The 27,566-nt window shown below is 41.4% G+C and overlaps 1 protein-coding gene across 6 annotated transcripts in view; it reads left to right on the top strand.

Annotated features, from left to right (window-relative positions):
* The window catches only part of LOC113605695 (zinc finger protein 160-like), a 67,354-nt gene extending 57,470 nt beyond the window's left edge, over positions 1-9,884 (top strand). For 4 of the 6 annotated variants that reach the window (XM_027079223.1, XM_027079226.1, XM_027079227.1 and 1 more), the window contains one exon: positions 8,061-9,884. In XM_027079223.1, the coding sequence (XP_026935024.1) occupies positions 8,061-9,649 (1,589 nt within the window). In that variant the 3' untranslated portion in view covers positions 9,650-9,884. Of the gene's footprint in view, positions 1-2,850; positions 2,967-3,324; positions 3,471-8,060 lie in introns of those variants that run through there. The other 2 variants (XM_027079225.1, XM_027079224.1) reach the window with 2 other exon arrangements.
* The last annotated feature ends 17,682 nt before the right edge of the window (positions 9,885-27,566 follow it).

Below are 27,566 nucleotides of genomic sequence, written 5' to 3'. Positions count from 1 at the left end.
GGTCTGTAATTTTCTTCTTTTGTAGTATCTTTGTTTGGTTTGGGTATCAGGGTGATGGTGGCCTCATAGAATGAGTTTGGGAGTGTTCCTTCCTCTGCAATTTTTTGGAAGAGTTTGAGAAGTGTGGGTGTTAGCTCTTCTCTAAATGTTTGTTAGAATTCACCTGTGAAGCCATCTGGTCCTGGACTTTCGTTTGTTGGAAGATTTTTAATCACAGTTTCAATTTCATTACTTGTGATTGGTCTGTTCATATTGTCTATTTCTCCCTGGTTCAGTCTTGGCAGGTTATAGGTTTCTAAGAATTTGTCCATTTCTTCCAGGTTGTCCATTTTATTGGCATAGCGTTGCTTGTAGTAGTTTCTTGGGATGCTTTGTATTTCTGCGGTGTCTTTTGTAACTTCTCCTTTTTATTTCTAATTTTATTGATTTGAGTCCTCTTCCTCTTTTTCTTGATGAGACTGGCTAATGGTTTATCAATTTTGTTTATCTTCTCAAGGAACCAGCTTTTAGTTTTATTGATCTTTGCTATTGTTTTCTTTGTTTCTATTTCATTTATTTCTGCTCTGATCTTTATGATTTCTTTCCTTCTGCTAACTTTTGGTTTTGTTTGTTCTTCTTTCTCTAGTTCTTTTAGGTGTAAGGTTAGATTGTTTATTTGAGATTTTTCTTGTTTGTTGAGGTAGGCTTGTATAGCTATGAACTTCCTTCTTGGAACTGCTTTTGCTCCATCCTATAGGTTTTGGATCATCATGTTTTCATTCTCATTTGTCTTTAGGTATTTTTTGGTTTCCTCTTTGATTTCTTCAGTGATCTCTTGGTTATTTAGTAACGTATTGTTTAGCCTCCATGTGTTTGTGTTTTTTATGTTTTTTTCCCTGTAATTGATTTCCAATCTCATAGCATTGTGGTCAGAAAAGATGCTCGATATGATTTTCATTTTATTAAATTTACTGAGGCTTGATTTGTGACCAAAGATGTGATCTATCCTGGAGAATGTTCCATGCGTTCTTGAGAAGAAAGTGTAATCTGCTGTTTTTGGATGGAATGTCCTATAAATATCAATTAAATCTCTCTGGTCTATTGTGTCATTTAAAGCTTGTGTTTCCTTCTTTATTTTCTGTTTGGATGATCTGTCCATTGGTGTAAGTGAGGTGTTAAAGTCCCCCACTATTATTGTGTCACTGTCGATTTCCTCTTTTATAGCTGTTAGCAGTTGCCTTATGTATTGAGGTGCTCCTATGTTGGGTGCATATATATTTATAACTGTTACATCTTCTTCTTGCATTGATCCCTTGATCATTATGTATTGTCCTTTCTTGTCTCTTGTAACATTCTTTATTTTAAAGTCTACTTTATCTGATATGAGTATTGCTACTCCAGCTTTCTTTTGATTTCCATTTGCATGGAATATCTTTTTCCATCCCCTCACTTTCAGTCTGTGTGTGTCCCTAGGTCTGAAGTGGGTCTCTTGTAGGCAGCATGTATATGTGTCTTGTTTTTGTATCCATTCAGCAAGCCTGTGTCTTTTGGTTGGAGCATTTAATCCATTCACGTTTAAGGTAATTATTGATATGTATGTTCCTGTGACCATTTTCTTAATCGTTTTGGGTTTGTTTTTGTAGGTCCTTTTCTTCTCTTGTGTTTCCCACTTAGAGAAGTTCCTTTCACATTTGTTGTAGAGCTGGTTTGGTGGTGCTGAATTCTCTTAGCTTTTGCTTGTCTGTAAAGCGTTTGATTTCTCCATCAAATCTGAATGAGATCCTTGCCGGGTAGAGTAATCTTGGTTGTAGGTTTTTCCCTTTCATCACTTCAAATATGTCATGCCACTCCCTTCTGGCTTGTAGAGTTTCTGCTGAGAAATCAGCTGTTAACCTTATGGGAGTTCCCTTGTATGTTATTTGTCATTTTTCCCTTGCTGCTTTCAATAATTTTTCTTTGTCTTTAATTTTTGCCAATTTGATTTCTATGTGTCTCAGCATGTTTCTCCTTGGGTTTATCCTGTTTGGGACTCTCTGTGCTTCCTGGACTTGGGTGGCTATTTCCTTTCCCATGTTAGGGAAGTTTTCGACTATAATCTCTTCAAATATTTTCTCAGGTCCTCTCTCTCTCTCTTCTCGTTCTACGACCCCTATAATGCAAATGTTGTGTTTAATGTTGTCCCAGAGGTCTCTTAGGCTGTCTTCATTTCTTTTCATTCTTTTTTCTTCATTCTGTTGTGCAGCAGTGAATTCCACCCTTCGGTCTTCCAGGTCACTTATCCGTTCTTCTGCCTCAGTTATTCTGCTATTGATTCCTTCTAGTGTATTTTCGGTTTCAGTTATTGTATTGTTCATCTGTTTGTTTGTTCTTTAATTCTTCTAGGTCTTTGTTAAACATTTCTTGCATCTTCTCGATCTTTGCCTCCATTCTTTTTCCAAGGTCCTGGATCATCTTCACTATCATTATTCTGAATTCTTTTTCTGGAAGGTTACCTATTTCCACTTCATTTAGTTGTTTTTCTGGGGTTCTATCTTGTTCCTTCATCTGGTACATAGCCCTCTGCCTTTTCACCTTGTCTATCTTTCTGTGAATGTGGTTTTTGTTCCACAGGCTGCAGGATTGTAGTTCTTCTTGCTTCTGCTGTCTGCTCTCTGGTGGATGCGGCTATCTGAGAGGCTTATGCATGTTTCCTGATGGGAGGGACTGGTGGTGGGTAGATCTGGCTGTTGCTCTGGTGGGCAGAGCTCAGTAAAACTTTAATCTGCTTGTCTGCTGATGGGTGGGGCTGTGTCCCCTCTCTGTTGGTTGTTTGGCCTGAGGTGACCCAACACTGGAGCCTACCTGGGCTCTTTGGTGGGGCTAATGGTGGAGTCTGGGAGGGCTCACGCCAAGGAGTACTTCCCAGAACTTCTGCTGCCAGTGTCCTTGTCCTCATGGTGAGACAGAGCCACCCCCCGCCTCTCCAGGAGATCCCCCAACACTAGGAGGTAGGTCTGGTTCAATCTCTATGGGGTCACTGCTCCTTCCCCTGGGTCCTGATGCACACACTGCTTTATGTGTGCCCTCCAAGAGTGGAGTCTCTGTTTCCCCCAGTCCTGTCAAAGTCCTGCAGTCAAATCCTGCTAGCCTTCAAAGTCTGATTCTCTAGGAATTCTTCCTCCTGTTCCCGGACCCCCAGGTTGGGAAGCCTGATGTGGGGCTCAGAACCTTCACCTCAGTGGGTGGACTGCTGTGGTATAAGTGTTCTCCAGTTTGTGGGTCACCTACCCAGCAGTTATGGGATTTGATTTTATTGTGATTGCGCCCCTCCCACTGTCTCATTGTGGCTTCTCCTTTGTCTTTGGATGTGGGATATCTTTTTTTGGTGAGTTCCAGTGTCTTCCTGTCGATGATTGTTCAGCAGTTAGTTGTGATTCCAGTGTTCTCTCAAGAGGGAGTGGATTTCTGCATTTTAACTGTTCCCTGTGTATTCAGAAGGAGGCAAGCAGTGGGTAAGTTTCTGAAATATTTTTCTAGACCCCTCAGTAGTGTCGTCAATCCTTAGCTGAATAAAGAACCATGATTCTGGAAAATCCACAGCAAACCATGTTTCTTTTTTCTCAGGTATAGGAATTTCTGTTTATCATCCGGATATTTTACCCGTATTGTAGCAAGAGGCAGAATGCTGGGCTGTGGAGTGGCATGAATGCAGCTTGGGGATGTATCAAAGTGTGAACACAGGTCAGATCTCAGTAAGGCAGAAGGGAGGCCTCATTATTAATAGTGTTTGGCAACTGTGCCCTAGTCAGACAGTTACAGGGCTCTGTCCTTCAACACGTAAAATGTATACTTTCACCCCCCAGTGGGTCTGCTGCTCAAACAGACACAAAAGCACAATTTTTATCATGATCTACGACACTCGCCATCTGGCTCCTGTGAACTTGCTGTTGCTTGTCGTTGAGGAGCATGAGGCAGGCTGTTTTATGAAGGTCCCTTGCCCTTTCATCTCTCCTTCAGCGCATGGTTCCACTGTATGCTCAGTTGTCAGTCCAGTCATCGATCCCTGAACATTTCCTGCTTCGGTCCCCATTTGATATTTTTAGGAAGCCTCATCAGAAGATGGGAAAACACTGGCTGCTCTTTGATTCCATCTGGCACCTCAGAACCTGCATTGATCTGTCTCAATCCCTGTCTTCTTGTTTAGATCCCTGAGCCATTTCTTTTTAAAAAAATTTTTAAGTTTGTTTTTGGCTGTGTTGGATCTTCATTGCTACACGCAGGCTTTTCTCTAGTTGCGACGAGCGGGAGCTACTCTTTGTTGTGGCGTGCGGGCTTCTCATTGTGGTGACTTCTCTTGTTGCGGAGCACAGGCTCTAGGTGTGCAGGCTTCAGTAGTTGTGGCGCGCAGGCTTCAGTAGTTGTGGCATGTGGGCCCGGTAGTTGTGGCTTACGGGCTCTGGAGTGCAGCCTAGGTAGTTGTGGCACGTGGGTTTAGTTGCTCTGTGGCGTGAAGAATCTTCCCAGGCCAGGGCTCGAACCCATGTCCCCTGCTTTGGCAGGTGGATTCTTAACCACTGCACCACCAGGGAAGCCCTGTAATATTTTTCTGTTATGTACAAATCACTTCAAGCTATGTAGTGGAGTGGTCATCATGGATGTGAGAAAGTATCAACAGAGCCTGACTGATAAGTCTTTGCAGGTTTTTTTTCTGATTTTGAGGAATGCCACAAACCCATGTCTCAGAGTTACTAGAATTCCATTTTATCCCCATTCTCAATAACAATTGTCACCTCTGGTCTTTTTAATGAGAGCTATTCTAAGAGGCATGATGTAATATCTCATTGTGGTTTTTATTATCATTCCTCCTGAGGGCACCTCTGAAAATTGGGAGGTTTCCTCCAGTTCAGTCTCAATGTGATTTAAGAAAGGACTGGGGAGTCAAAGACCAGCAAATTGTCATGAACTTTGCTACACTTTTCTGTTTAGTGTTTTTGGGATAGGTAGTTGCTTGAGTGGTATCGCTTATTAACTCGTTTGCAGAGTTTTCCCAAAGGCTTGTATGTTTATATATTGTTTTAAACTTGGGTTCCACATATGTTAATGAGTGCCTCTTGTTTACTTTTCTGCTATCCGGCTGATATCACTCCTCATTGGTTTCATTTTTTTCCTTGCAAAGCTAGTGTTAAAAAATATAATGGTATGATTTCTAGTAATTTGAGGGGTAGGCTAATTTTAATGTTTGATCACCTGGAGTGTTAGCATGAACTTTTGATATTCTAAAGCCAATACATTTTTTGTTTAAAGTATATTTATAGTTAATATTTTAGTAGCATTCTTTCTTGTGTTCACATTCTTAACTAATGTAATTATATCCTTAAAATGCTCAGACTTTGGCTGTTAATATAACTAGAGAATATTTCATTTATTAATATTTAATTTTGATTTACAGATGATATAACATTTCAGAATGTTTTCTGCTTCTTCATGGGCGCATAGTTTTGTAGGAGTTATTTAGAAAAATATTTTCGTTATATCATGGACATTTTATAGCAATTACTCTATTACCACGAAAATAGTGTCAGGGCTCTTTTATATCAGGCAAATTAGATTTAAAGTTATAGATAGGGGCTTCCCTGGTGGCGCAGTAGTTGAGAGTACGCCTGCCGATGCAGAGGACACGGGTTCGTGCCCCAGTCCGGGAAGATCCCACATGCTGCAGAGCGGCTGGGCCCCTGAGCCATGGCCACTGAGCCTGCGCGTCTGGAACCTGTGCTCCGCAATGGGAGAGGCCACAACAGTGAGAGGCCCGCGTACCGCAAAAAAAAAAAAAAAAGTTATAGATAAATTTAATATCATATTACATGCTTCATAGATAACCACCATCCACAACCACCATCAGTGAGCATTACGTTAAATTATAGTAGTACCAGTCAGGGATTGTTGTGGTCCTCAGGAACTGTAATTTTTCTCCACAAACTCCGTTGATTTTTCAGAATTATTCTTCCTTCCTCTGTGTCTTTGCCACTGGATTAGTTTCTACCCTAGAGCATTGCGTGTTTGAGATTTGAGCATTTACTGCTTTTCCCCTTACATACTCTTTTGCCTCAGCAAAGTACTTTGCTGATGCCTTCCTGCTGCTAGAACTGTGGACTTAGTGTAGTGTAAGAGTGTTGGGTGGGAGGGACACAGCCAGTCTCTAAGATGTGTTTTTTATTCTGACATACCATCTCCTAGAATCGCAACATCAATTCAGCTGTGTTTCAATGACAGTGCACACTTGGTGAGCTCAGAATGTTTCTGAAAAACTTTGTTCCCATTTGCCAGTTCCCACAGACAATTACAAGTTCCTAATGAATATCACTAGAGTGTAGTAGAGACTTTCCCTTTTTTATGACGCCTGAAGGCAGTCGGGGGTTCACATGGAGGAAACAGAAAACTCAGAGGTCTCACACTGGTTGGTGATGTTAAATATATTTTCTTTTTCCTACTTTTATTCTGTATATTGATTTTAGTGAAACGTCTCTTACTCTTTTTGCCCGTTGTCTAATTTCGCAGCCCCGTTCCATCAAGGCAAGCCAAGGGACCAGTTTTGGCAGATAAGTTGTGAGTGGGAGTAATGAATTTCTCATCTCAATCACCGAGTCCGTATTTTTAATAAATCACAATATCACACCTAAGAATTCTGATTTTACAGATATACCCAGAATGTATGTAAACATTTCACCACATTGACATGCTGTAAAAAATTGTCAATAGGAGCATTTTTTCCTAGCCAGAACTTTTAACTCTTGGTACTTTAGTCTGGTGGGCTGCTTGGGTTGAGGGTCATCTTAAGAATATGTTTTCTCACACTGTAAGTCCAGATGCACATCCTGGTTGTCTCAGTAGTTTCTTTGTCTATTGAGTTCATGTACGTAATCCTCTTGAGTCTACTTCCTTTCCTTGAAAAATCTTGATAATTTTCCTCAAGCCTTTTCAAAGGAATAAGTACTGTTAGATGGCTTTGAATAGTGTATTTTTTATAGTAAAAACTCAAAAGTTATTTTGGTTGAAAAGATATATTATTATTCTGTTATTTTTATTATACTATCTCTTTGCATTATATCTTGTATACCTTATTTTTGCAATTTGTTCCCCACAATTTTGTATCTGACCATAATTAAATAAATTTACAAGTTGCTCATTCTTCATTACATGTATGCCAGAGCCAATGAACTGGATGTTTAAGGTCCCTGCATACATAGGGAGTTGCTCATTTATTGGCTGTTCATATAACTGGAGAATGTTTCATTTATTGATAATTAATTTATTTAATTTTGATTTCCAGATGGTGATCTTACAGATGTTTTATGCTTCTTCATGGGTACATAGTTTTATAGGAGGTTTTTAGAAATATTTAGTTGTTTTAAAAAAATGTTTTATTGGGACTTCTCTGGTTGTCTAGCAGTTAAGACATCGTGTTCCCAATTCGGGGGGCACTGGTTTGATCCCTGGTCGGGGAACTATGATCCTGCATGCCACATGGGCCTGGTCAAAAAAAAAAAAAATTTATCAAATTCTTCATTTTCTCTGTGTTATATTTGTTTCCCAGTTCTAAAGTGGCAGTCATTTAGATTATTCATTAGATAAGCTAGTTTTGGTTTATTTATTGTTACAATATATTTTTGGTTCTTTAGTATTTATTCATGTATAATAAGTATTCTGAAAATATATATACATACACACACACACATATAGTTTAATATCCTTTTCTACTCGAGTAAAGATTACCAGTATGTTTACTGATAATTGGTATGTGCTTTGGTTGGCATCATGGGTGAAAACTACACTTTGATAGCTAACAGCAGTTTTTCCAACGTGAGTATTTTTGTCATAGGTTGTTTAAAAGTGCGCCATAAAATTACTGGAATTACCTCTGATGACTTTAGCTTTAGTAAAGAATCATTCCTATTGTGTTTCTTCAAATTGTAATATCATGGTTGGTGAGGTTCATAACTTTGCTTGATAGAAGTATTACTTGGTTTAATATGGCTTATTTAACCTGAAACATTTATTCATGAATTGTAGTGAATGGGATACTTACGGTTCTTTATATCTTGTAGATATCTCTTACATGCATGTGATCAAGATATTACAACTGAAAGCAAATACTGATAGAGGAGAAGTATTCCAAACCGTGATGTCAGAAAGACATGAAAGGAATGAAATGAAACATTTTTACCTCAGCGATGTTCAAGAAAATATGTATGACTTAGTGTCTCAGAAGAGAGATGAGGAAAGTGATTACAACCAAATACCTATAACCTATAACGAAAATCTCACTGAGAAGGGAGAGGAACATGTTAGAAGTGTTGCAGGAATCAAGCCTATTGAAAATAGGCTGGCATTAAGCTTTTGGGTTGAACTGCATATATTTAAAAGTGAAGAGAAGATTGATGAATTTATTCAAGTGGACAAGGATATCAGGAGTAGTGCCTCATTTTCACCACTTGAAGGAACTTCTTCTAGTGTGCAAACCAACATTTCTAGTACACATGCGAGTAGTTTTATGCGTCCTTCAGTAGTGACACAAGAACAGGAAGCACACAGGGAAGGATCTTACAAATGTAATCTGTGTGGCAAAACCTTCCTTCAGGGATCATACCTCAAAAGACATCAGATCTTCCATACAGGAGGGAAAGTACATAAATGTGATGTATGTGAAAAAGTCTTTACTCACAATTCACACCTTGCAAGTCATCAGAGAACTCATACTGGAGAGGAACCTTACAAATGTAATGAGTGTGGGAAAATCTTTCATTACAGCTCAGAACTTGGAAGACATCAGTTTCTCCATACAGAAGAGAAATTACATAAATGTGATGTATGTGAAAATGTCTTTATTCGAAATTCATTCCTTGCAAGATATCGGAGAAATCATAATGGGGAGAAACCTTATAAATGTAATGAGTGTGGCAAATTCTTTAATCAAAAGGCATACCTTATAAAGCATCAGAGAGTTCATAATGAAGAGAAGTCTTACAAATGTAATGTGTGTAGCAGGGTCTTCAATCGAAATTCAAATCTTGAAAGTCATCAGAGAATTCATACTGGAGAGAAACCTTACAAATGTAATGACTGTGGCAGGTTCTTTTCTCAAAAGCCAAACCTTGGAAAGCATCAGAGAGTTCATACTGGAGAGAAACCTTACAAATGTAATGAGTGTGGGAAAATCTTTCATTACAGCTCAAAACCTGGCAGACATCAGTTTCTCCATACAGAAGAGAAATTACATAAATGTGATGTGTGTGAAAATGTCTTTCCTCAAAATTCATTACTTGCAAGATATCAGAGAAATCATACTGGGGAGAAACCTTATAAATGTATTGAGTGTGGTAAGTTTTTTAGTCGAAAAGCACACCTTAAAAGTCATAAGGGAACTCATACTGGAGAGAAACCTTACAAATGTATTAAGTGTGGCAAGCTCTTTAGTCGAAAAAGTAACCTAACAAGACATCAGAGAATTCATACGGGAGAGAAACCTTACAAGTGTATCGGGTGTGATAAGTTCTTTAGTCGAAAAGCACACCTTATAAGACACCAGACAATTCATACTGGAGAGAATCCTTACAAACGTGATGAGTGTGCCATGGTCTTTAGTGAAAAATCACACCTTGTAAGTCATCAAAAAATTCACACCGGAGAGAGCTGATACAAAAGTAATGAGTTTGGCAAAACCTTTTATCACATCTCAGCCCTCACTCAACACCTGAGAATCCATACAGGACAGAAATTATATTGGGTTGCCCAGAAGGTTCAGTTTTTTCCGTAAGGTGGCTCTAGGAGCACTTAGTTGTCTTTAACTTCATTCAAACAATTTTGTTAGATTTTATGTGACAGCTGCGATATCAGCGTGCATTTTAAAAAAAGACATAAAAATTGGTGAATTTTTGTGTAGCCATTTTAATATTGAAGATGGAAGGAAAAAAGCAACAATTTTCAGCATATTACTCTTCATTATTTCAAGAAAGGTAAAAACACAACCAAAACGCAAAAAAAGGTTTGTGCAGTGTATGGAGAAGGTGCTGTGACTGATCGAACGTGTCAAAAGTGGTTTGCGAAATTTCGTGCTGGAGATTTCTCACTGGGTGATGCTCCACGGTCAGGTAGACCATTTGAAGTTGATAGTGATCAAATTGAGACATGAATTGAGAACAATCAACAGTATACCACGTGGGAGATAGCCGACATACTCAAAATATCCAAATCAAGCGTTGAAAATCATTTGCACCAGCTTGGTTATATGAATTGCTTTGATGCTTGGGTTCCACATAAGTTAAGCGAAAAAAAAAACCTTGACCGTATATCTGCATGCGATTCTCTACTTAAACATAATAAAAAGTTGTGTTCTTAAAATAAATTGTGATGGGTGATGAAAAGTGGATACTGGGGGCTTCCCTGGTGGCGCAGTGGTTGAGAGTCCGCCTGCCAATGCAGGGGACATGGGTTCGTGCCCCGGTCCAGGAAGATCCCACATGCCGCGGAGCGGCTGGGCCCATAAGCCATGGCTGCTGAGCCTGCGCGTCTGGAGCCTGTGCTCTGCAACGGGAGAGGCCACAACAGTGACAGGCCTGCCTACCGCAAAAAAAAAAAAAAGAAAAAAAAGTGGATACTGTACAATCATGTGGAATGGAAGAGATCGTGGGCCATGTGAAGTGCACCACCACCAACCACACGGACAGCTAGTCTTCATCCAAAGAAGATGATGTGTCTACAGTGCGATTGGAAGTCCTCTATTTTGAGCTCCTTCCAGAAAACCAAACGATTAATTCCAACAAGTACTGCTCCCAGTTAGACCAACTGAAAGCAGCACTACATGAAAAGCATCCGGAATTAGTCAACAGAAAACGCATAATCTTCCATCAGGATAACACAAGACCACGTGTTTCTTTGATGACCAGGCAAAAACTGTTACAGCTTGGCTGGGAAGTTCTAATTCATCTGCCATATTCACCATGGCGCCATGGATTTCTGTTTATTTCGGTCTTTACAAAATTCTCTTAATGGAAAAAATTTCAATTCCCTGGAAGACTGTAAAAGGCAACTGGCACAGTTCTTTGCTCAAAAAGATGAAAAGCTTTGGGAAGTTGGAATTATGAAGTTTCCTGAAAAATGGCAGAAGGTAGTGGAACAAAAGGGTGTATGTTGTTCAATAAAGTTCTTGGTGAAAATGAAAAAAATGTGTTTTTTATTTTTTCTTAAAAACAGAAGGCACTTTTTGGCCAACTCAATATAAATGTGATGAATTTGGCAAAGTCTATAGTTGAAATTCAGACCTTGCAATTCATCTGAGAATTCATAATGCAGAAAAATCTCTAAAAGGTAATGAGTGTTGGAAAGCCTTTCGTGAGATCTCAACCCGTACTACAAATCAGGTAATAAATACAGAGGAGAAATCATATTAATGTGATATATGTGGAAAGGTCTTCGTTCAAAATTGACACTTTAGGGACATCCCTAGCGATCCAGTAGTTAAGACACAAATGTAATGTGTGTGGCAAGGCTTTTACCCAAAGATCACAAGGTGGGACATACTGGAGCGATACCTTATAAATGAAATGAGTGTGACAAAACCTTTTCTTGACTTCAAGTATTAGTTAACTGCAGACGGTCCATTGAAAAGAAACCCTTCAAATGTATGAGCAGAGGCTTTATCCAGGCCTCACAATGCACTAGATTTCTCAATGTATATCTTTGAGAGAAAGCACACAAAGCAGTATGTGTGCTAAGGCTTGTACCTGAAGATCAACGCTCTGAAACAGAGAATGTATTTTGAAGAGCAACGTTTCAAATGTCATGAATGTTGTAAAAATTTTCATCAGCTATCCACACCTTTGTTGTAATGTGAGCATTGATACAGGTCAGAAACGATAGATATTTACTGAACATGGAAAGATATTGACCCAACAGTGCATCCTCAGGGTCCACCAAAGAATTCATATTGGGAGGGAATCCTTACGAATGTAAGGATTTTAATTTACATTAAGTAAATTTTAATTTACTTAATTTACATTAAGTAAATTTTTTGAATTAGGTACATTTTTTGAGCGATTCTTACAACAGATAACATATCAGAGAATCCATACTAGGAATAAATGTCTTATTTGTCCAAGGTTAATGTGAGATACTGTATGCTGCAGAATCATTGCAAGTGACAATACGTTAAAACGTATGACATGATGTTTGTAGTACCAGAAGAAGGACATATGTAGAAGTATGCCAGTATCTTCTCTGTATAAATATGTAATTATTGGAGTTCTTTTGAAAAGACTACATTATATTTATAACCTTTCAACCTGAAGTTTGAAGTCTTGACCTTATGCCTGCATTACAGGTCTTTCATGATAGTCTCTGGGAAGGAATCTATAAAATGAGGGGTCCAATTTGATTAGGTGTGGGTCAGTCACATCCATGTTTCCTGAGAAAACAAGGACCTTGAATTATCAAATGCAATATTGTTTGAATTATCAACATGGGGGGACAAAAAATAATGTAAAACTGTGACATGATTTATCATGTTAATTCATGTGTCTTTTTAAAAAATTAATTAATTTTTGGCTGTGTTGGGTCTTCGTTTCTGTGCGAGGGCTTTCTCCAGTTGTGGCGAGCGGGGGCCTCTCACTGTCGCGGCCTCTCCCGTTGCGGAGCACAGGCTCCAGACGCTCAGGCTCAGTAGTTGTGGCTCACGGGCTTAGTTGCTCTGCAGCATGTGGGATCTTCCCAGACCAGGGCTCGAACCCGTGTCCCCTGCATTGGCAGGTAGATTCTTAACCACTGTGCCACCACGGAAGCCTCATGTGTCTTTTTGTAGATAGGTCATAGTGGGTTATAGGACAGAATGCTTTACTAACTGACCATGAATAGGTCAGGCAGGACGTTAAGGGAATGGGCTTTTCATGGGAGGAGAGTGACAGGTTAACAGGGACTGATTATGTGGTAGGCAGAATGCATGGGAAAATTTGGTCACTTCCTCCATTGCATGGGAATAGCTGTTGTATAGATCTATGATTAATGAAAAACTAGTCTTATTCTTCGAAATTAAAGGGAGAGCAGTTATCACAAGAGGAAAATTTAATCAAAAGTCCCAGAATTCTAGGGCTTCCCTGGTGGCACAGTGGTTAAGACTCCACCTGCCAATGCAGGGGACACGGGTTCGAGCCCTGGACTGGGAAGATCTCACATGCCGCGGAGCAACTGCAGCCCATGTGCCACAACTGCTGAGCCTGTGCTCTAGAGCCCGGGAGCCACAACTACTGAGGCCACGTGCTACAACTACTGAAGCTCACATGCCTAGAGCCCATGCTCTGCAACAAGAGAAGCCACCACAATGAGAAGCCTGCGCACCGCAACGAGGAGTGGCCCCCACTCGCTGCAACTAGAGAAAGCCTGCATGCAGCAATGAAGACCCAGCACAGCCAAAGATAAATAAATAAAATAAATAAGTGTATAAAAAAATAAAGCCCCAGAATTCTATGTGTATATTTGACATTTAACTGCTGTCATTGCCTTTTGCTACTGTTTTATTCAGAATGTATCATAGGTCTCTTGTTTTAATTAATAAAATTTAATTATTTTTTATGATCCTAATGAATCATGTTCCTTTCACCACCACAGTTTTCTTCCACCTAGGTACTTTATACCAGAAGGTAACAGTGCATCCGTAGGTTCTTGGGCTTTAGAGAATCTAACAATTTCTATCCATGATGGCTTCGAAAAACTTATCAGTAGATTATTTATCCTTGTGTTGTTGTCTCCAAACTTTTCTCCAGAATATTTTTGTGGCTATAATGAAATGCCATGTCATTCTGATGAATTTCTGTCTTTATGATTATAAAATAGATTTCCTTATTCTTGACACATTATTTACTCTTTGGTTTACTTTGTATTATGTTAGCCACTATTTTGAATGGTGTTGAAATGGTGTATTTTTTTATGCTTTTTTTACTGTGTAAAGTTTTGGAGTGCATTTCTTGTGGGAGACATATTGTTGTCTGTGTTCAAAAAAAGTGTAGTTGAGGGCTTCCCAGGTGGCGCAGTGGTTGAGAGTCCGCCTGCCGATGCAGGGGACACGGGTTCGTGCCCCGGTCCGGGAAGATCCCACATGCCATGGAGCGGCTGGGCCCGTGAGCCATGACCGCTGAGCCTGCGCGTCCGGAGCCTGTGCTCCGCAACGGGAGAGGCCACAACAATGAGAGGCCCACGTAGAGAAAAAAATAAATAAATAAAATAATAAAAATGTGATATATTTTCTTGTATTCGTATGTGTGATACACCAGGACGTTCTGATCATTGTACCTGGAAATACTTAAAATGTTAATTTCCCTATCTAAAATTCATCATATTTGAATGGATTCTAGTGTCTCTATGGATGAAATGTTTCACATGTTAGGGATGTGATAAAATGCACTCTGTAGCAGATGTTATCTAAGAGAGATTGTTATCAAAATACCGAGGGTTGAAATGAACTTATTGCGTATTTGATAATCTAGTTTTACTTTCTCTAGGGTTCATATAAGGAGAATATACCTCCCTATTAAATGCCCTTAGAAATGTTGCAATGTAATTATTATTTACATGGAAATAAATTCCAGTGTCTTCTGAAGAATATTTCACAGCCTCTGTTATCCACACTTGTCAGAACTTTCAAAAATATAAACAAAGAGAAGAGCTAAACTATACTGCATCTTGCAAAAAATACAAAGTAAAACGTTCTAATTATCTTCATGATGAACATAGAGTCATCTGAGATTACATTGCTTAGTTTTTATGTACATAAGTATAATTTCATAAACAAGTTTTTCTAGTATATAGTTAAACATAATTTTCACAAGTGTGGAATAGAGCAAGTGTCTCAAAGGATAATGTAGTTCTCATAGAAAGCAAAATATTTTTTCTGTTGCTCCCTATTTTCATGGTATCTATATGAGATGATGGATGCTTACTAAACATTGCGGTAATTATTTCAATATATGTAAGTCAGAACATGATGCTGTACCCCTTAAAATCATACAGTGATGTATGTCACGTACCTCTCAAAACTGGGGATAAAATGTGGTTTTAAAAGGCAAACAAAACACTAGCAAAAAAGAAAGAACAATGCAATTTATAACAATTAAAATTTTAAACCCTTTTAAAAACTCTTTTTAAAACAATGGTTAGGTACGGAAATTATCATATGCCTTAGTCCTCCAGCCTCAAACCCCAAGTTTTGCCCGAGTCTGTGGAACTGAGCAGAGTGTTGGGTTTGTTGTCCTGGCTGAATTAGGAATAGAAAGGAAAAGCTCTTCTGTAGGGTGTCAGTGTGAAATGGCCCATTCTCCCCAGGGAGGGTTTTGTATTTCTCATTCTGGTTTGTAATAAAGAGAGAATTCCAGCTCTTGTTTCCTAAAACTAATTCAACTTCAGGAAATGTTCCCAGATCAAACTACTGCGCCACAGCTACCACTTGGAGGCCCAAGTTCCCGACCACTGAATTGCTGGAGTCTCAGGAGCGGGACATGCGAGCAACCTGCTGGCAAAAACAGCTGTTTATTGAAACCACTTTTAACTTGTTGGGAGAGAAACATCTCAGTTTCCCACATCAGTGGCCCACACATCTGTAAGCTTTTACCTTAAAAGTGTTCCAGAAAGTCACTTAAAATCAGCAGTTACAAGAAAAGGGGAAGCACGGCGCTCTCACTCGCCCCGCCACCCCAGACCCTTCCCCCCGTTCTCTGCGCAGAGCTGGGCTCTCGCCCCGCCCCTAGCCAGTAGCGGCCCGCCCAGAGCCCGCCCCCGGAAGTCCCGCCTGGTCCCTTCGGACGCACTTTCCTCCTGAACCGGAAACGGGGTACACGTGTTGGAGGTCTCGCTACGAAGTATTTCTACTTTGCTGTAAGTATGTGCTGCGCTGTTCTCCGTATTCTGCCTTCAGGGTCTTGGGAGTGACTATTAACCTTACACCCCAGCGCCTGGCCCTCCGGCCGAGTAAATCCAGACGCTGTTACAGGTTGGGTATCTGTTCACTTGGGTTGAAATCGGTGCGAGGTTGCCTGTTCTCGTGGCTTTTCTGCCTTCCATGTAGATACCGCGTTTCGCGTCGTTTTCCTTCATAAAACCCTTCAGTACCCCCGCCCCCCGCACTGAGAAGTCCTCTTCCGCGAGGGGGATTCGCGCCCCCTAGCCTCGCACTCTCGGTCTTCGGTCCACCGAGACACAGCCTTTCGCGACATTTTCCTGCTTAAAATCCTTCATTACCTCCGCCTGCGCCTTGTAAAGTCCCCTTCTGCGAGGTGGATTCGCGCGCCCGCAGCTTCGCTCTCTCCCGCTGCCGGCGAGGCCGTGTCCTCTCCCTGGCCCTGGCATTCTGGAGAGCCCGCTCCTTTCCTGAGACCCCCTCGCTCCCTCCCAGCCCCTCTGTCCTCGCGTCTCCTCAGGCCGGTCCTTGTGCTCCCCCGGCCTCCCTTTCGTAGTCAGCCCTTCCCCTCAGCCCGCATGGGGGGGGTGACCTGGGCCAGACGTGTGACACCCAGTGTTCTTCCGTCCCAAATTCCAAATGGTCTCTTCCAGTAGCTGGGCATCTTGTTTATTCTCCATCCCTCTAAATATGTGGGGCAGGGGGATCAGGAGAAGCAGAGACACAGTGACTGAGAGACAAGGAGAAAAACTGAGGAGAAAAGAATGAGGGCGGGGCTTCCCTGGTGGCGCAGTGGTTGAGAGTCCGCCTGCCGATGCAGGGGGCGCGGGTTCGTGCCCCGGTCCGGGAGCCATGGCCCGTGGGCCATGGCCGCTGGGCCTGCGCGTCCGGAGCCTGTGCTCCGCAGCGGGAGAGGCTGCAGCGGTGAGAGGCCCGCGTACCGCAAAAAAAAAAAAAAAAAAAAAAGAATGAGGGCGAATCGAAGGGAACGTGAACCATGGCTGAGGATCTTGAAGAGGAATAATAACATAAAATAAATTTAGCCTTGAAAGTCTTGCACTGTGATAAATATAGAAGTAATTAAAATAGGATCTGCGGGACTGGAGAGCAACGTAGTGGGAGGGACCTAGGATCATTGGCAGGAGGGGAATAACAGTGGAGAGGCAACACATAGCGTGGCGGCGGAAGACAAAAGTTGGAACCTTGGCCTTCAGAGCAACATGGTGCCTGGAGAGATAGAAGAAACAAAGATTTCAGGAGCAGAGGAAGAAAACGAGCAGGAAAGAAGCATAGCCACCTGGAGGTGCTAGAGAGTGGGGACAAAGGGAGCATACAGGGATAGAAAGAGTGTAACCCAAGGGCAGAGAGGGAGCAGAGATGGGGGAAGAAAGAGGCACGAATATCCAGAGATTTAGGGTAATCAGAAAGGTTTTGGGAAAGAGCCATAAGAGGGGAAACAAGTTGCAGAGTGGACTGGACACATGTGAGGGTCGATATAGGAGGGCAAGAATGAGACAGTTTGGGATCTGGGACCTGGCAACCTTTGCTGCAATGCTTACACCTGGACAAACATCTGGAGCGACAGAATACAAAGAAAGTAGAAGGAACTAAAAATAACTGTGTGCATGAACAGTTGGGGCAAATTATAAACAATATACAAAGAAACTAAAAACCCAATTGCCACTTCTGAGGTGTTGGGTGCAAAAACAGGATACTGTGCATGCACCCTGCACACCGCTCCAGCCTGACCCCTGGACCCACCCCTACCTCACTCCATATAAGGGACAAACTTGCCCCCTGACCCTGGGAGCAAGCAAGGGATCCTGTTACTTGTTGCTGCATGAGTCCCAATAAAGCCTTGCCTGAATTTCTTGTCTGGACTCTTAGCAATTTCTATTGATAAAGGAGCCCCAAAATCCTGATCCGTAACAAGAACACCAGCAGAGTGGAGGGGAAGAAAAACAGAGACAAAATAGATAAAGGGAGAAAGATAAAGAGAATGAAATGGAAACGCACAGTAGTGCAGGTAGTGTTGGGGAAACTGGATCCAGATGGATGTTGAATTGTCTCGATATGGATGATTAAGTTGTGATATGCTGATTTGTGGCTTTAGAATATAGTAAATATAAAATTTGTTTACTTAGGTTTACAGATGAGGATGACAATTGCAAAACTGTTAATAAGATTTGTGCATTTAGTAATTATTTGTATCAGAAGATAACTTCATTATTTATTTATTTTTGGCTGCGTTGGGTCTTCGTTGCTGCTCGCAGGCTTTCTCTAGTTGTGGTGAGCGGGCTTCTCATTGCAGTGGCTTCTCGTTGCAGAGCATGGGCTCTAGGCACGCGGGCTTCAGTAGTTGTGGCATACAGGCTCAGTAGTTGTGGCGAACGGGCTTAGTTCTGTGGCATGTGGGACCTTCCCGTGCCAGGGCTGGAACCCGTATCCCCTGCATTGGCAGGCAGATTCTTAACCAGTGCACCACCAGGGAAGTCTCTAACTTCATTTTCATGTGGTGTATCACACTGATTGATGTGCAGATATTGAAAAATCCTTGCATCCCTGGGTTAAATCCCACTTGATCATGGTGTATGATCCTTTTAATGTACTGTTGGATTCGGTTTGCTAGTATTTTGTGGAGGATTTTTGCGTCTATGTTCATCAGTGATATTGGCTTGTAATTTTCTTTTTTCTGGTGGCATCTTTTTTTTTTTTTTTTGCGGTACACGGGCCTCTCACTGTCGCGGCCTCTCCCGTTGCGGAGCACAGGCTTCGGACGCGCAGGCTCAGCGGCCATGGCTTACAGGCCCAGTCGCTCTGTGGCATGTGGGATCTTCCTGGACCGGGGCACGAACCCATGTCCCCTGCATCGGCAGGCGGACTCTCAACCACTGCGGCACCAGGGAAGCCCCAATGATGTTTTATATTAACATTCAAAATCAAGTTTAGCCAGTTAGCCTTATATTTTGTTTTCTTCCTTTTTCTGTGGTATGTTAAAATGGCTGTGAGATGATAGGAAGATTTTTTCCTCAGGTCCCTCTTACCTGTTCTGTACAAATGATGAAGGATGGACTAGATTGACTTGGAAGCTTCCAACAGAGTCTCTCTATTCATGATGAAGAAGTTTGCTGAGAGCTTATTTCTCAGCTGACCCCTTACAATGTTTTCTGCACCAACAGCTGTGCTTTTGCAGTGGCCATGCTGCACAGCTTTCAGGATCTCCGTTCCTTGACCAGGCATTGAACCCGAGCCAGGGCAGTGAAAGCCCAGCATCCTAACCACTAGGGCAACTGAAAACTCCCTGTATTTTTAAGTTATTTTAATGTAATTTTTCTGGAAAAGAAGAATTAAATGGTTGGTACCAGTGTGATCTGACCTTGAAAGAGAAGTTTCCATTGCTCAGACCCGTGATAGATGGTGTTTTAAATAGGATGAGCAATAAGGACAGACTCTTCCCACTTAACCCTTCGGGTGACCTTTTTAGAATTCAGTTACGCCCGATTCTGTTCACTCAACTCAGACTTTCTCATAACTGCCTCAGAGAGCCCACTCGTAACATGGAGGTGATCGACTCCACCAGAAATTCTTCATTTGAGCAACAGAGACCCTTGAAATGATTGGCCCAGTTGGGCGTGAGTTTGTGTGTGGCAGTGCCCAGTTGAATTTAGAGTTTTAATTTTAACTTATTTTATTTCATTTATTTACTTATGGCTGCGTTGGGTCTTCGTTGCTGTGCGCGGACTTTCTCTAGTTGTGGTGAGCGGGGGCTACTCTTAGTTGCAGTGCACAGGCTTCTCACTGCGGTGGCTTCTCTTGTTGTGGAGCATGGGCTCTAGGCGCATGGGCTTCAGTAGTTGTGCCATGCGGGCTCAGTAGCTGTGGTGCACGGGCTTAGTTGCTCGGCAGCATGTGGGATCTTCCCAGACCAGGGATCGAACCCGTGTCCCCTGCATTGTCAGGCGGATTCTAAATCACTGCGCCACCAGGGAAGCCCCTAATTTTAATTCTCAGTTCTTACACTCAGACCTCCACTGGCTACCGTTTGTGCGCTGGACAAAATCCTGACTCCTCACTGTGGGTACACAGCCCTGTGTCATCCTCAGGACCCTGCCGGGGTCTCCAGCCTCATCCTGGGAGCTTAACCTTTTCTCATGGTTCACTCTGCCCCGGTCACATTCACCTTTTCTTTGTTCCCAAACACCAAAACCTTTTCTGTCTCAGATCTTAGTTCCTTTCTTACCTTCTCCCTTTAAGTCACCATGGGTCAGGCCCTCTGTCCTCCTTCAGGTCTAGGCTCAGGGAGGTCTCCCCAGCCCCTCCTGACAATCTCTTGTCACACTAATGGTTTTATTGTCCCTACATCAATCACCCTCACGAGAAATGCCCTTCTCCATTGATTATTTGGAGTCTTTCCCATTTTCACTTCACTGAAGAGCACACGTTTTCCTCTTCTTCTGAGGATGGCTGCAACGTCTCACTCTGGGGATGTGTTTAGAAGCTAGGACTGTGCGATGGGCTGAGTAATCTCCCCTAAGGAGAGACCAGGTGAACAGGGTAGGTGATGAGGGTGGTTCCCATATTTGTTCTGGACATTTCGACTTTAATTGATCCTTACCCCATGTGGCTACTTAATTACTCAAAAGCAAAAAGATGTAGGGAGCTGTAAAAAGCCCTACAAATCTGATGTCCTCATGCAGTGTCCTGAGGTGTCCCTGTGTTTAGTCTCCTGTGTCACTGCTCCCCTGTAGCCCCCAGGTATTCCAGTCTCTGCACATCCAGTGACCAGTCGCCACCTTGGACAGGAGCTTTGCCTTCAAGCATTTCATGTACTCAGAGTCCAGGATAGTGATTTCACTGTGCTAAGTGGGGGGCATAAATCCAGAACCTAAGGGGAATGAATGAAGTCCCTGTCAAAGAGCTAGCGGATTCCCAACCACTGCGCCACCAGGGAAGCCCTAATTAATCTTTCAATTACCTGTGAGTTGGGAGAACAGGAGACAAGAGACCTGGGGACCCTCTCTCTTTGAGACTTCCTCACTGAATTCCGATGCCTTTGTAACTGAAGTCCATAACGTCCCCAGTTGCTGGTAAATTTTCCCAGGAGGGTCAACTTCTTGACCTTCATAGTGAACGCCCAGCGTCCTTTGGATGGTTTCTTGTGAATATTCCTGTTGCGATGCCTTTGCAGACAGATACTTGTGCCTTTCAGCCCTCTTTGCCCGTGTTTGCATGAGGAGAGGTGGAAAAATGGGGAAATTGAAGGGGGCCCTGTAGGGTTCTATAGGCTGGATATGGCCGCAAGGGCAAGCATCAAGACGAGCCCCATGCATGGTGTGTTCAGCTGTCGCTTTGGTCTCAAGGGGTTTGTGGCAAGGGATGTGTCAGTTCTGGCTGGAGCACCTGGTATTGGGTTTATGGGTAGTTGCGGGTGCATTGCATGGTTTGAGGTGCCGTAGTGTCTTAGCTCAGGTTCCCTGGGACATAGCTGCTGAGACTGAGGTTTCCATGCATTGGTTTATTTGGATATTTCATGGTTATACCTGGGGACGAATGAAGGCAGTGGATTTAGGCAGAGAAAAACATTTTTCTCCAGTGTTGTGAGAAGTATGGCCTGAGCTGAGCCCACAGGGATCTTTGGGTGCATGAGGATGGGTGCCTTGTCCTCAGTCTATCCATCTAGAGGGTGCCCTACAGCCTCCACACCACAGGTGACTTCTCCTGGGTCTTTTGGATGGTGTAGAGTCATTGTGCGATTGTTAGAGTAATACAGGGAAAATTTCAGTGATCGTGTTGTGAGTCATCTTTGGTATTTTTTAGTATTTTGGGTCCCAAATGAAGAAAGTTTTAGATGCACTGTGAAAGATACAGAAGAGAATTTGGAGTGTTTCCGTGGGAGATTTGGGGTTATCACTGGGGCATGTGCACCATTGGAAACATCTTTCTTTTATATATAGTTTTTTGGAGATGACAGTGTTTGGTCTGTGGTCATGGTGAAGGAAGATATATGTAGTTTTCCCTCAGGCGTGATTTATTGAAGTAGAATGTTTTCTCGTATTTTATAGTAGGATGAGTTGATTCAGATTGTACGGAGACTGTGTTGGACCCCATGAGAGTTTGTAAGTTCATTTGAGTCCAGAAGGAAAATTATGAGTACTAAGCTTTGAATGGCAAAAGGTTTTCGTTAGGGATATTCTGCTAGGGATGTGTCTGTGGACACAACTTGAGAGGGGCCATTAAGTTCTCTGATGTAGTGAAAGATATTTCCAAGAATCAGAGGGCAAGTAGCACCACAGTGATCTGCAGCCCAGAGGCTCATCCTTGGGAAGCTGTAGCTGCTACTTTCTGGCTGCCAGGTCAGTGCTGGTTCCTCTGCTGTCCTCTCCCTACCTGTGTGAAAACACACGCACACACACACATACACGCACGCACAATACACAGAACAGGGAACCCTTGTGCTTTGTTGGTGGGAATGTAAGTGTTAGGGCTTTTATTGAAGACAGTATGGAGTTTCCTTAATAAAATAAACATAGAACAGGCACACAGTCTATGACACCCACGTCTGGCTACATATCCAAATGAAATCACATCATTATAGTGAGGTTAGTATTTGTACTCCAATGAATATTATTGCATTATTCAAAACAGCCAAGATGTAGAAAGAACTAAAATGCCTGTTGGCAAGTGAATGGATATAGAAAATACATGTCAGCCATAAATGATGACATTGTGACAAAAAAGAAAGGTATTATATATGGAAACTAGAAATGTCAAACTCATAGAGCCATAGAGTATAAAGATTGTTAGAGTGTAAGTCCCAGAGAGATCCTATTTCTAGTCCGCGGTCCCTCAAAGGATGAATATGCATCTTTCAGCCTTTTAGTTTGTCTCCTGTGGGTAGATCACATGGTTTCATCGTATAATATCTGACCTACAAATCTTGTATTTTGTTTTGCTCTTGTACTGCTCTGTCAAGTTGGGGAATGTATACTCTTCTTGATTTCATATTCTCCTAAGTTGGCATGATTTTGCCTCTGAAACTTGTTTTTGAAATACCTAGTCCTAGGGTCTGAAATTTTATCCAGTTTCTCTGCTGTGATGAGCCACCCTTAGTTAATGCACAACTTCAGGTGGACTCTCCATCGTGTGGGTTTGCTGGGTAACAGAAGTTTTTGATGTAGCACAGTTTCCGTCATATGTTGTAATATTTTCCTGCAGCATACAAAATCACCATTTCAAGCTATGTAGTGGAGTGGTCAGCATGTTCTAGGATATGAGACAGAAAGTATCAACAGAGCCTGGCTGATAAGTCTTTCCAAAGGATTTTTTCTGATTTTGAGGAATATCACAAACCATTTCTCAAGGGCAGTGACTCTTAGGATGTGTTCATCTATTCCTTCAAGAGACACTCTTGGGATTTACTAGGGATTGGGTTGACTGTTGATTGCTTTGGGTAGTATTTACATCTAGAAAATGACTACCAATTAATGAACTTGGGATATCTTTGCATTGTGTCCTTTCTAATATTTTTCAGCTGTGTTTTTAGTTTACAGTGTACAAAATCTTTCCCTTTAAATGTCAGCTTATTCCAAGTATTTTACTTATTTCTTTGATGTTATGGTTAATAGAGTTGTTTCTGAATTTCCTTGTTTTTTTTTAAGGAGTGTTTTTTGTTGTTGTTTTTTGTGCCACACAGCACTGCTTGAGGGATCTCAGTTTCCCGATCAGGGATTGAACCCGGACCACAGCAGTGAAAGCGCCAAATCCTAACTACTCGACCACCAGGGAACCAGGGAACTCCCCCTGAATTTCCTTCTTGATTGTTCATTTTTAATTTATAGAAACACAGTTGATTTTATTTGTTGATTTTATCTCATAATTTTTCTGAATTCCTTCATTATTTCTAGCAGGTTTATTTTGCAGAACCTTCAGGGTTTTCTGCATACTAGAACATGTTGTTTGTCAACAGAGATAATTTTGCTTCCTTTTTCTATTTGGATACCATTTATGTACTTATTTTTTTCTGCCTATGTGCTCCTGCTAGGCTTTCTAGTAATTCGTTTTTAGAAACAGTGAGAGCAGATATCCTTGTCTTGTTCCTGATCTTAGAGGAAAATCTGTTGAGTATGATGTTAGCCATGGGCTGTTACTGTACGTCCTTAATGTTGAGGAATTTTTGTCTATTTTTAGTAGATTGAGTGTTGTTATCATAAAAGACTGTTGACATTTGTCAACTGCTTTTTCTGCATCAGTAGAGATGATCATGTTGTCTTTTTCTTTCATTCTGTTAACATGCTGTTTTACATTGAACGATTTCCATATGTTGAACCATCCTTATATTTTAAAAATACATTCCCATTAACCATGGTATATAATCGTTTTAATGTGCTATTGAGTTGTTAGGTATAATGTGTAGAGTTTTATCATAGCTTCTTTATATCATTTTGATGTATTCATGTTCTGTAGTAATATTCCCTATTTCATTTGAAATTAGTAGTTTTATTTATTGTGAACAGAGGAGGGACAAATTATTTGTGACGGAAGCTGCAGTATCATATATTGTAATAATTACCTATTAATTATCACCCTGTGAGATTATACATGTCTGCCCTTTGATAACAAGGTTGGCTGCTTGACTTAGGCAACCCTTACTTCCCTTTGAGAGGATTGTACTTCCTTGCTCATTTATGCCTTTTGAGTTCCCGGGCCAGTTTGGTGTGAGTAGAATGGCATGTTTCAACCTGAAATCAAAGCTTTTATTTGCTTCGTATAACCCTGTCTTCTCTCTACTGCAAGAATGGTCTTGCATAGACTGAAATTTTACCGGGAATGACAGAATCAAATTATTGAAAGAAGCAAGAGGTGAATAATGATTCATATAATATAAGGAAGCAATCAGTGTTTCTTGTTGTAAGCCATTGAGAATGCAGGAATATTTGTTACCATAGCAAAACTTGTAGCCAGTTAACTGGTACACTTTCAATGACCTTTTTTTTTTTACCATACCCATCTTAACCTCCCAAAGTCAAGGTTATAGGTGAGAACTCATTATCTCCAGTAATTACTCCACCTTTAACCCTTGGATTCACTTCCTAAATTATTACCCTTATTCCTTCTCATATATTGCCTCTTGCCATTAGAACATGCATTTACTCTTTTTAAAAAACTATTTATTTATTTATTTATTTAGGCTGCGCCATATCTTAGTTGCGGCACGCGGGATCTTCGTTGTGGCATGCGGGATCTTTTAGTTACGGCATGCGGACTTCTTAGTTGCGGCATGCATGCGGGATCTAGTTCCCCAACCAGGGATGGAACCTGGGCCCCCTGCATTGGAAGCACAGAGTCTTACCCACTGGACCACCAGGAAAGTCCCGCATTTATTCTTATTTATTTATTTTTAACATCTTTATTGGAGTATAATCGCTTTACAATGGTGTGTTAGTTTCTGCTGTATAACAAAGTGAATCAGCTATATGTATTCATATATCCCCATATCCCCTCCCTCTTGTGTGTCCGTCCCACCCTCCCTATTCCACCCCTCTAGCTGGTCACAAAGCACCGAGCTGATCTCCTTGTGCTATGTGGCTGCTTCCCACTAGCTATCTATTTTACATTTGGTAGTGTATATATGTCCATGCTACTCTCTCACTTAGTCCCAGCTTACCCTTCCCCCTCCCTGTGTCCTCATGTCCATTCTCTACGTCTGCATCTTTATTCCTGTCCTGCCTCTAGGTTCTTCAGAACCATTTTTTTTTTTTTTTTTTTAGATTCCATATATACGTGTTAGCATATGGTATTTGTTTTTCTCTTCTGACTTACTTCACTCTGTATGACAGACTCTAGGTCCATCCACCTCACTACAAATAACTCAATTTCATTTCTTTTTATGGCTAATATTCCATTGTATATATGTGCCACATCTTCTTTATCCATTCATCTGCCGATGGACACTTAGGTTGCTTCCAAGTCCTGGCTATTGAAAGTAGTGCTGCAGTGAACATTGTGGTACATGACTCTTTTTGAATTATGGTTTCCTCAGGGTATATGCCCAATAGTGGGATTGCTGGGTCGTATGGTAGTTCTATTTGTAGTTTTTTAAGGAGCCTCCATACTTATTTATTTCTATTGAAGTATAGCTGATGTACCATGATTGAAGTATAGCTGATGTACCATGTTGTGTTAGTTTCAGATGTACAGTAAAGTGATTCATATATATATATTCTGTTTTGGATTCTAATCCATTATAGGATATTACAAGATATTGATTTTAGTTCCCTGTGCTGTACAGTAGGTATTTGTTTTTTGTCTATTTGATATATAGTGCTGTATATCTGTTAATCCCAAACTCTAATTTATTCCTCCCCCACTTTCCCCTTTTGTAACGATAAGTTTGTTTTCTATGTTTTTGAGTTTATTTCTGTTTTGTAAATAAGTACACTTGTATAGTAGATTCATTTGTTTTTAATTCAATTGCAAATATATTACGTTCATTGTCTAACTACCCTTAAGGGGCCTTGTGTTTTCAGTTATAAAACTTCCAACTGGTTTATCATGATCAAATATTTGTAAATAATCTCACTGAAATGGCCCTATTTCATGGTGCCGCCTTCCTCTGAATGAGGAAGCCTCGGAACTGGATGAGCTCAGTTAAGACTAAATTTTGGTCTGAAAATATCCTCTAGGATTTTGTTCCGTTTATGGTTCATAGATTTCTGACTTAGTGATTGAGAGCAACACATTTCGGCACTTACTGATTTCTCTTGTATGTGACAGGGAGAGTCACAACACAGGCACAATGAGTATGAAGGGTCCTTCAATGCCATCCCAAGTCATAAACGCTAAGGTTCCTGGGCAAGTTTGTTATTACCAGTATTAGTTTAAATTTTCTAATATTCCTTTATTCAAATATAACACATGTATTTATTATTTTTTGAATTTCGCTTTCTGTCATATTACGGAGTGAAAATGTTAGGCTTTACTTAAACTCTGTAACTTGAAAATATCAAAGGTTGAAGAGCTCCTTTTCTTCTTTTGTGCTAAAGGAAACAGCTTACTTAGCTAAGAACTACACCTCCCTGTCAATTTTAGTATGACTCGAGATAGCTCCCTTGTTTCCTTAGGAACCAGCCAGATAGGAATACTCCAAAGTCCCAGCCTCAGTGTCATCCTCAGTTGTCCTCAGTGATCATTGGGTACAATGACCGTTACCATGATTTTTTTTTTTGTGTGTGTGTGTTACGCGGGCCTCTTACTGCTGTGGCCTCTCCCGCTGCGGAGCACAGGCCCCAGACGTGCCATGGCCCAGCCGCTCCGCGGCATGTGGCATCCTCCCGGACCGGGGCAAGAACCCGTGTCCCCTGCATTGGTAGGCGGACTCTCAACCACTGCGCCACCAGGGAAGCCCCGTTACCATGATTTAATCAAAATTTAGTATGCTTTTCTCCCCTCCCAAGGTCACTATTTTAGACCGCTTTTGAGCCTTGTAATTCAGAGCAAGCACTGCCTGAACATCTCCTCCAAGTAGGAGACTTTAGTGTAAAACATCCCCTGGGAATGTAGCCTCAGGCCACCTAATCATCCACTCTTCCATATGGGGGCTTTCCTACCTTGTTGACCTCTGGGTGTAAAAGAAAAACTGTTCATTGGTCTGACTTTTTTTTTTTTTTTTTTTTTT

This window comes from Aethalodelphis obliquidens, unplaced genomic scaffold, assembly GCF_003676395.1.
Source record: "Aethalodelphis obliquidens isolate GAN/ISIS:26980383/991018 unplaced genomic scaffold, ASM367639v1 scaffold43, whole genome shotgun sequence".
NCBI classification, from domain to species: domain Eukaryota; kingdom Metazoa; phylum Chordata; class Mammalia; order Artiodactyla; family Delphinidae; genus Aethalodelphis; species Aethalodelphis obliquidens.
This window is presented reverse-complemented; position numbering and strand designations above follow the sequence as displayed.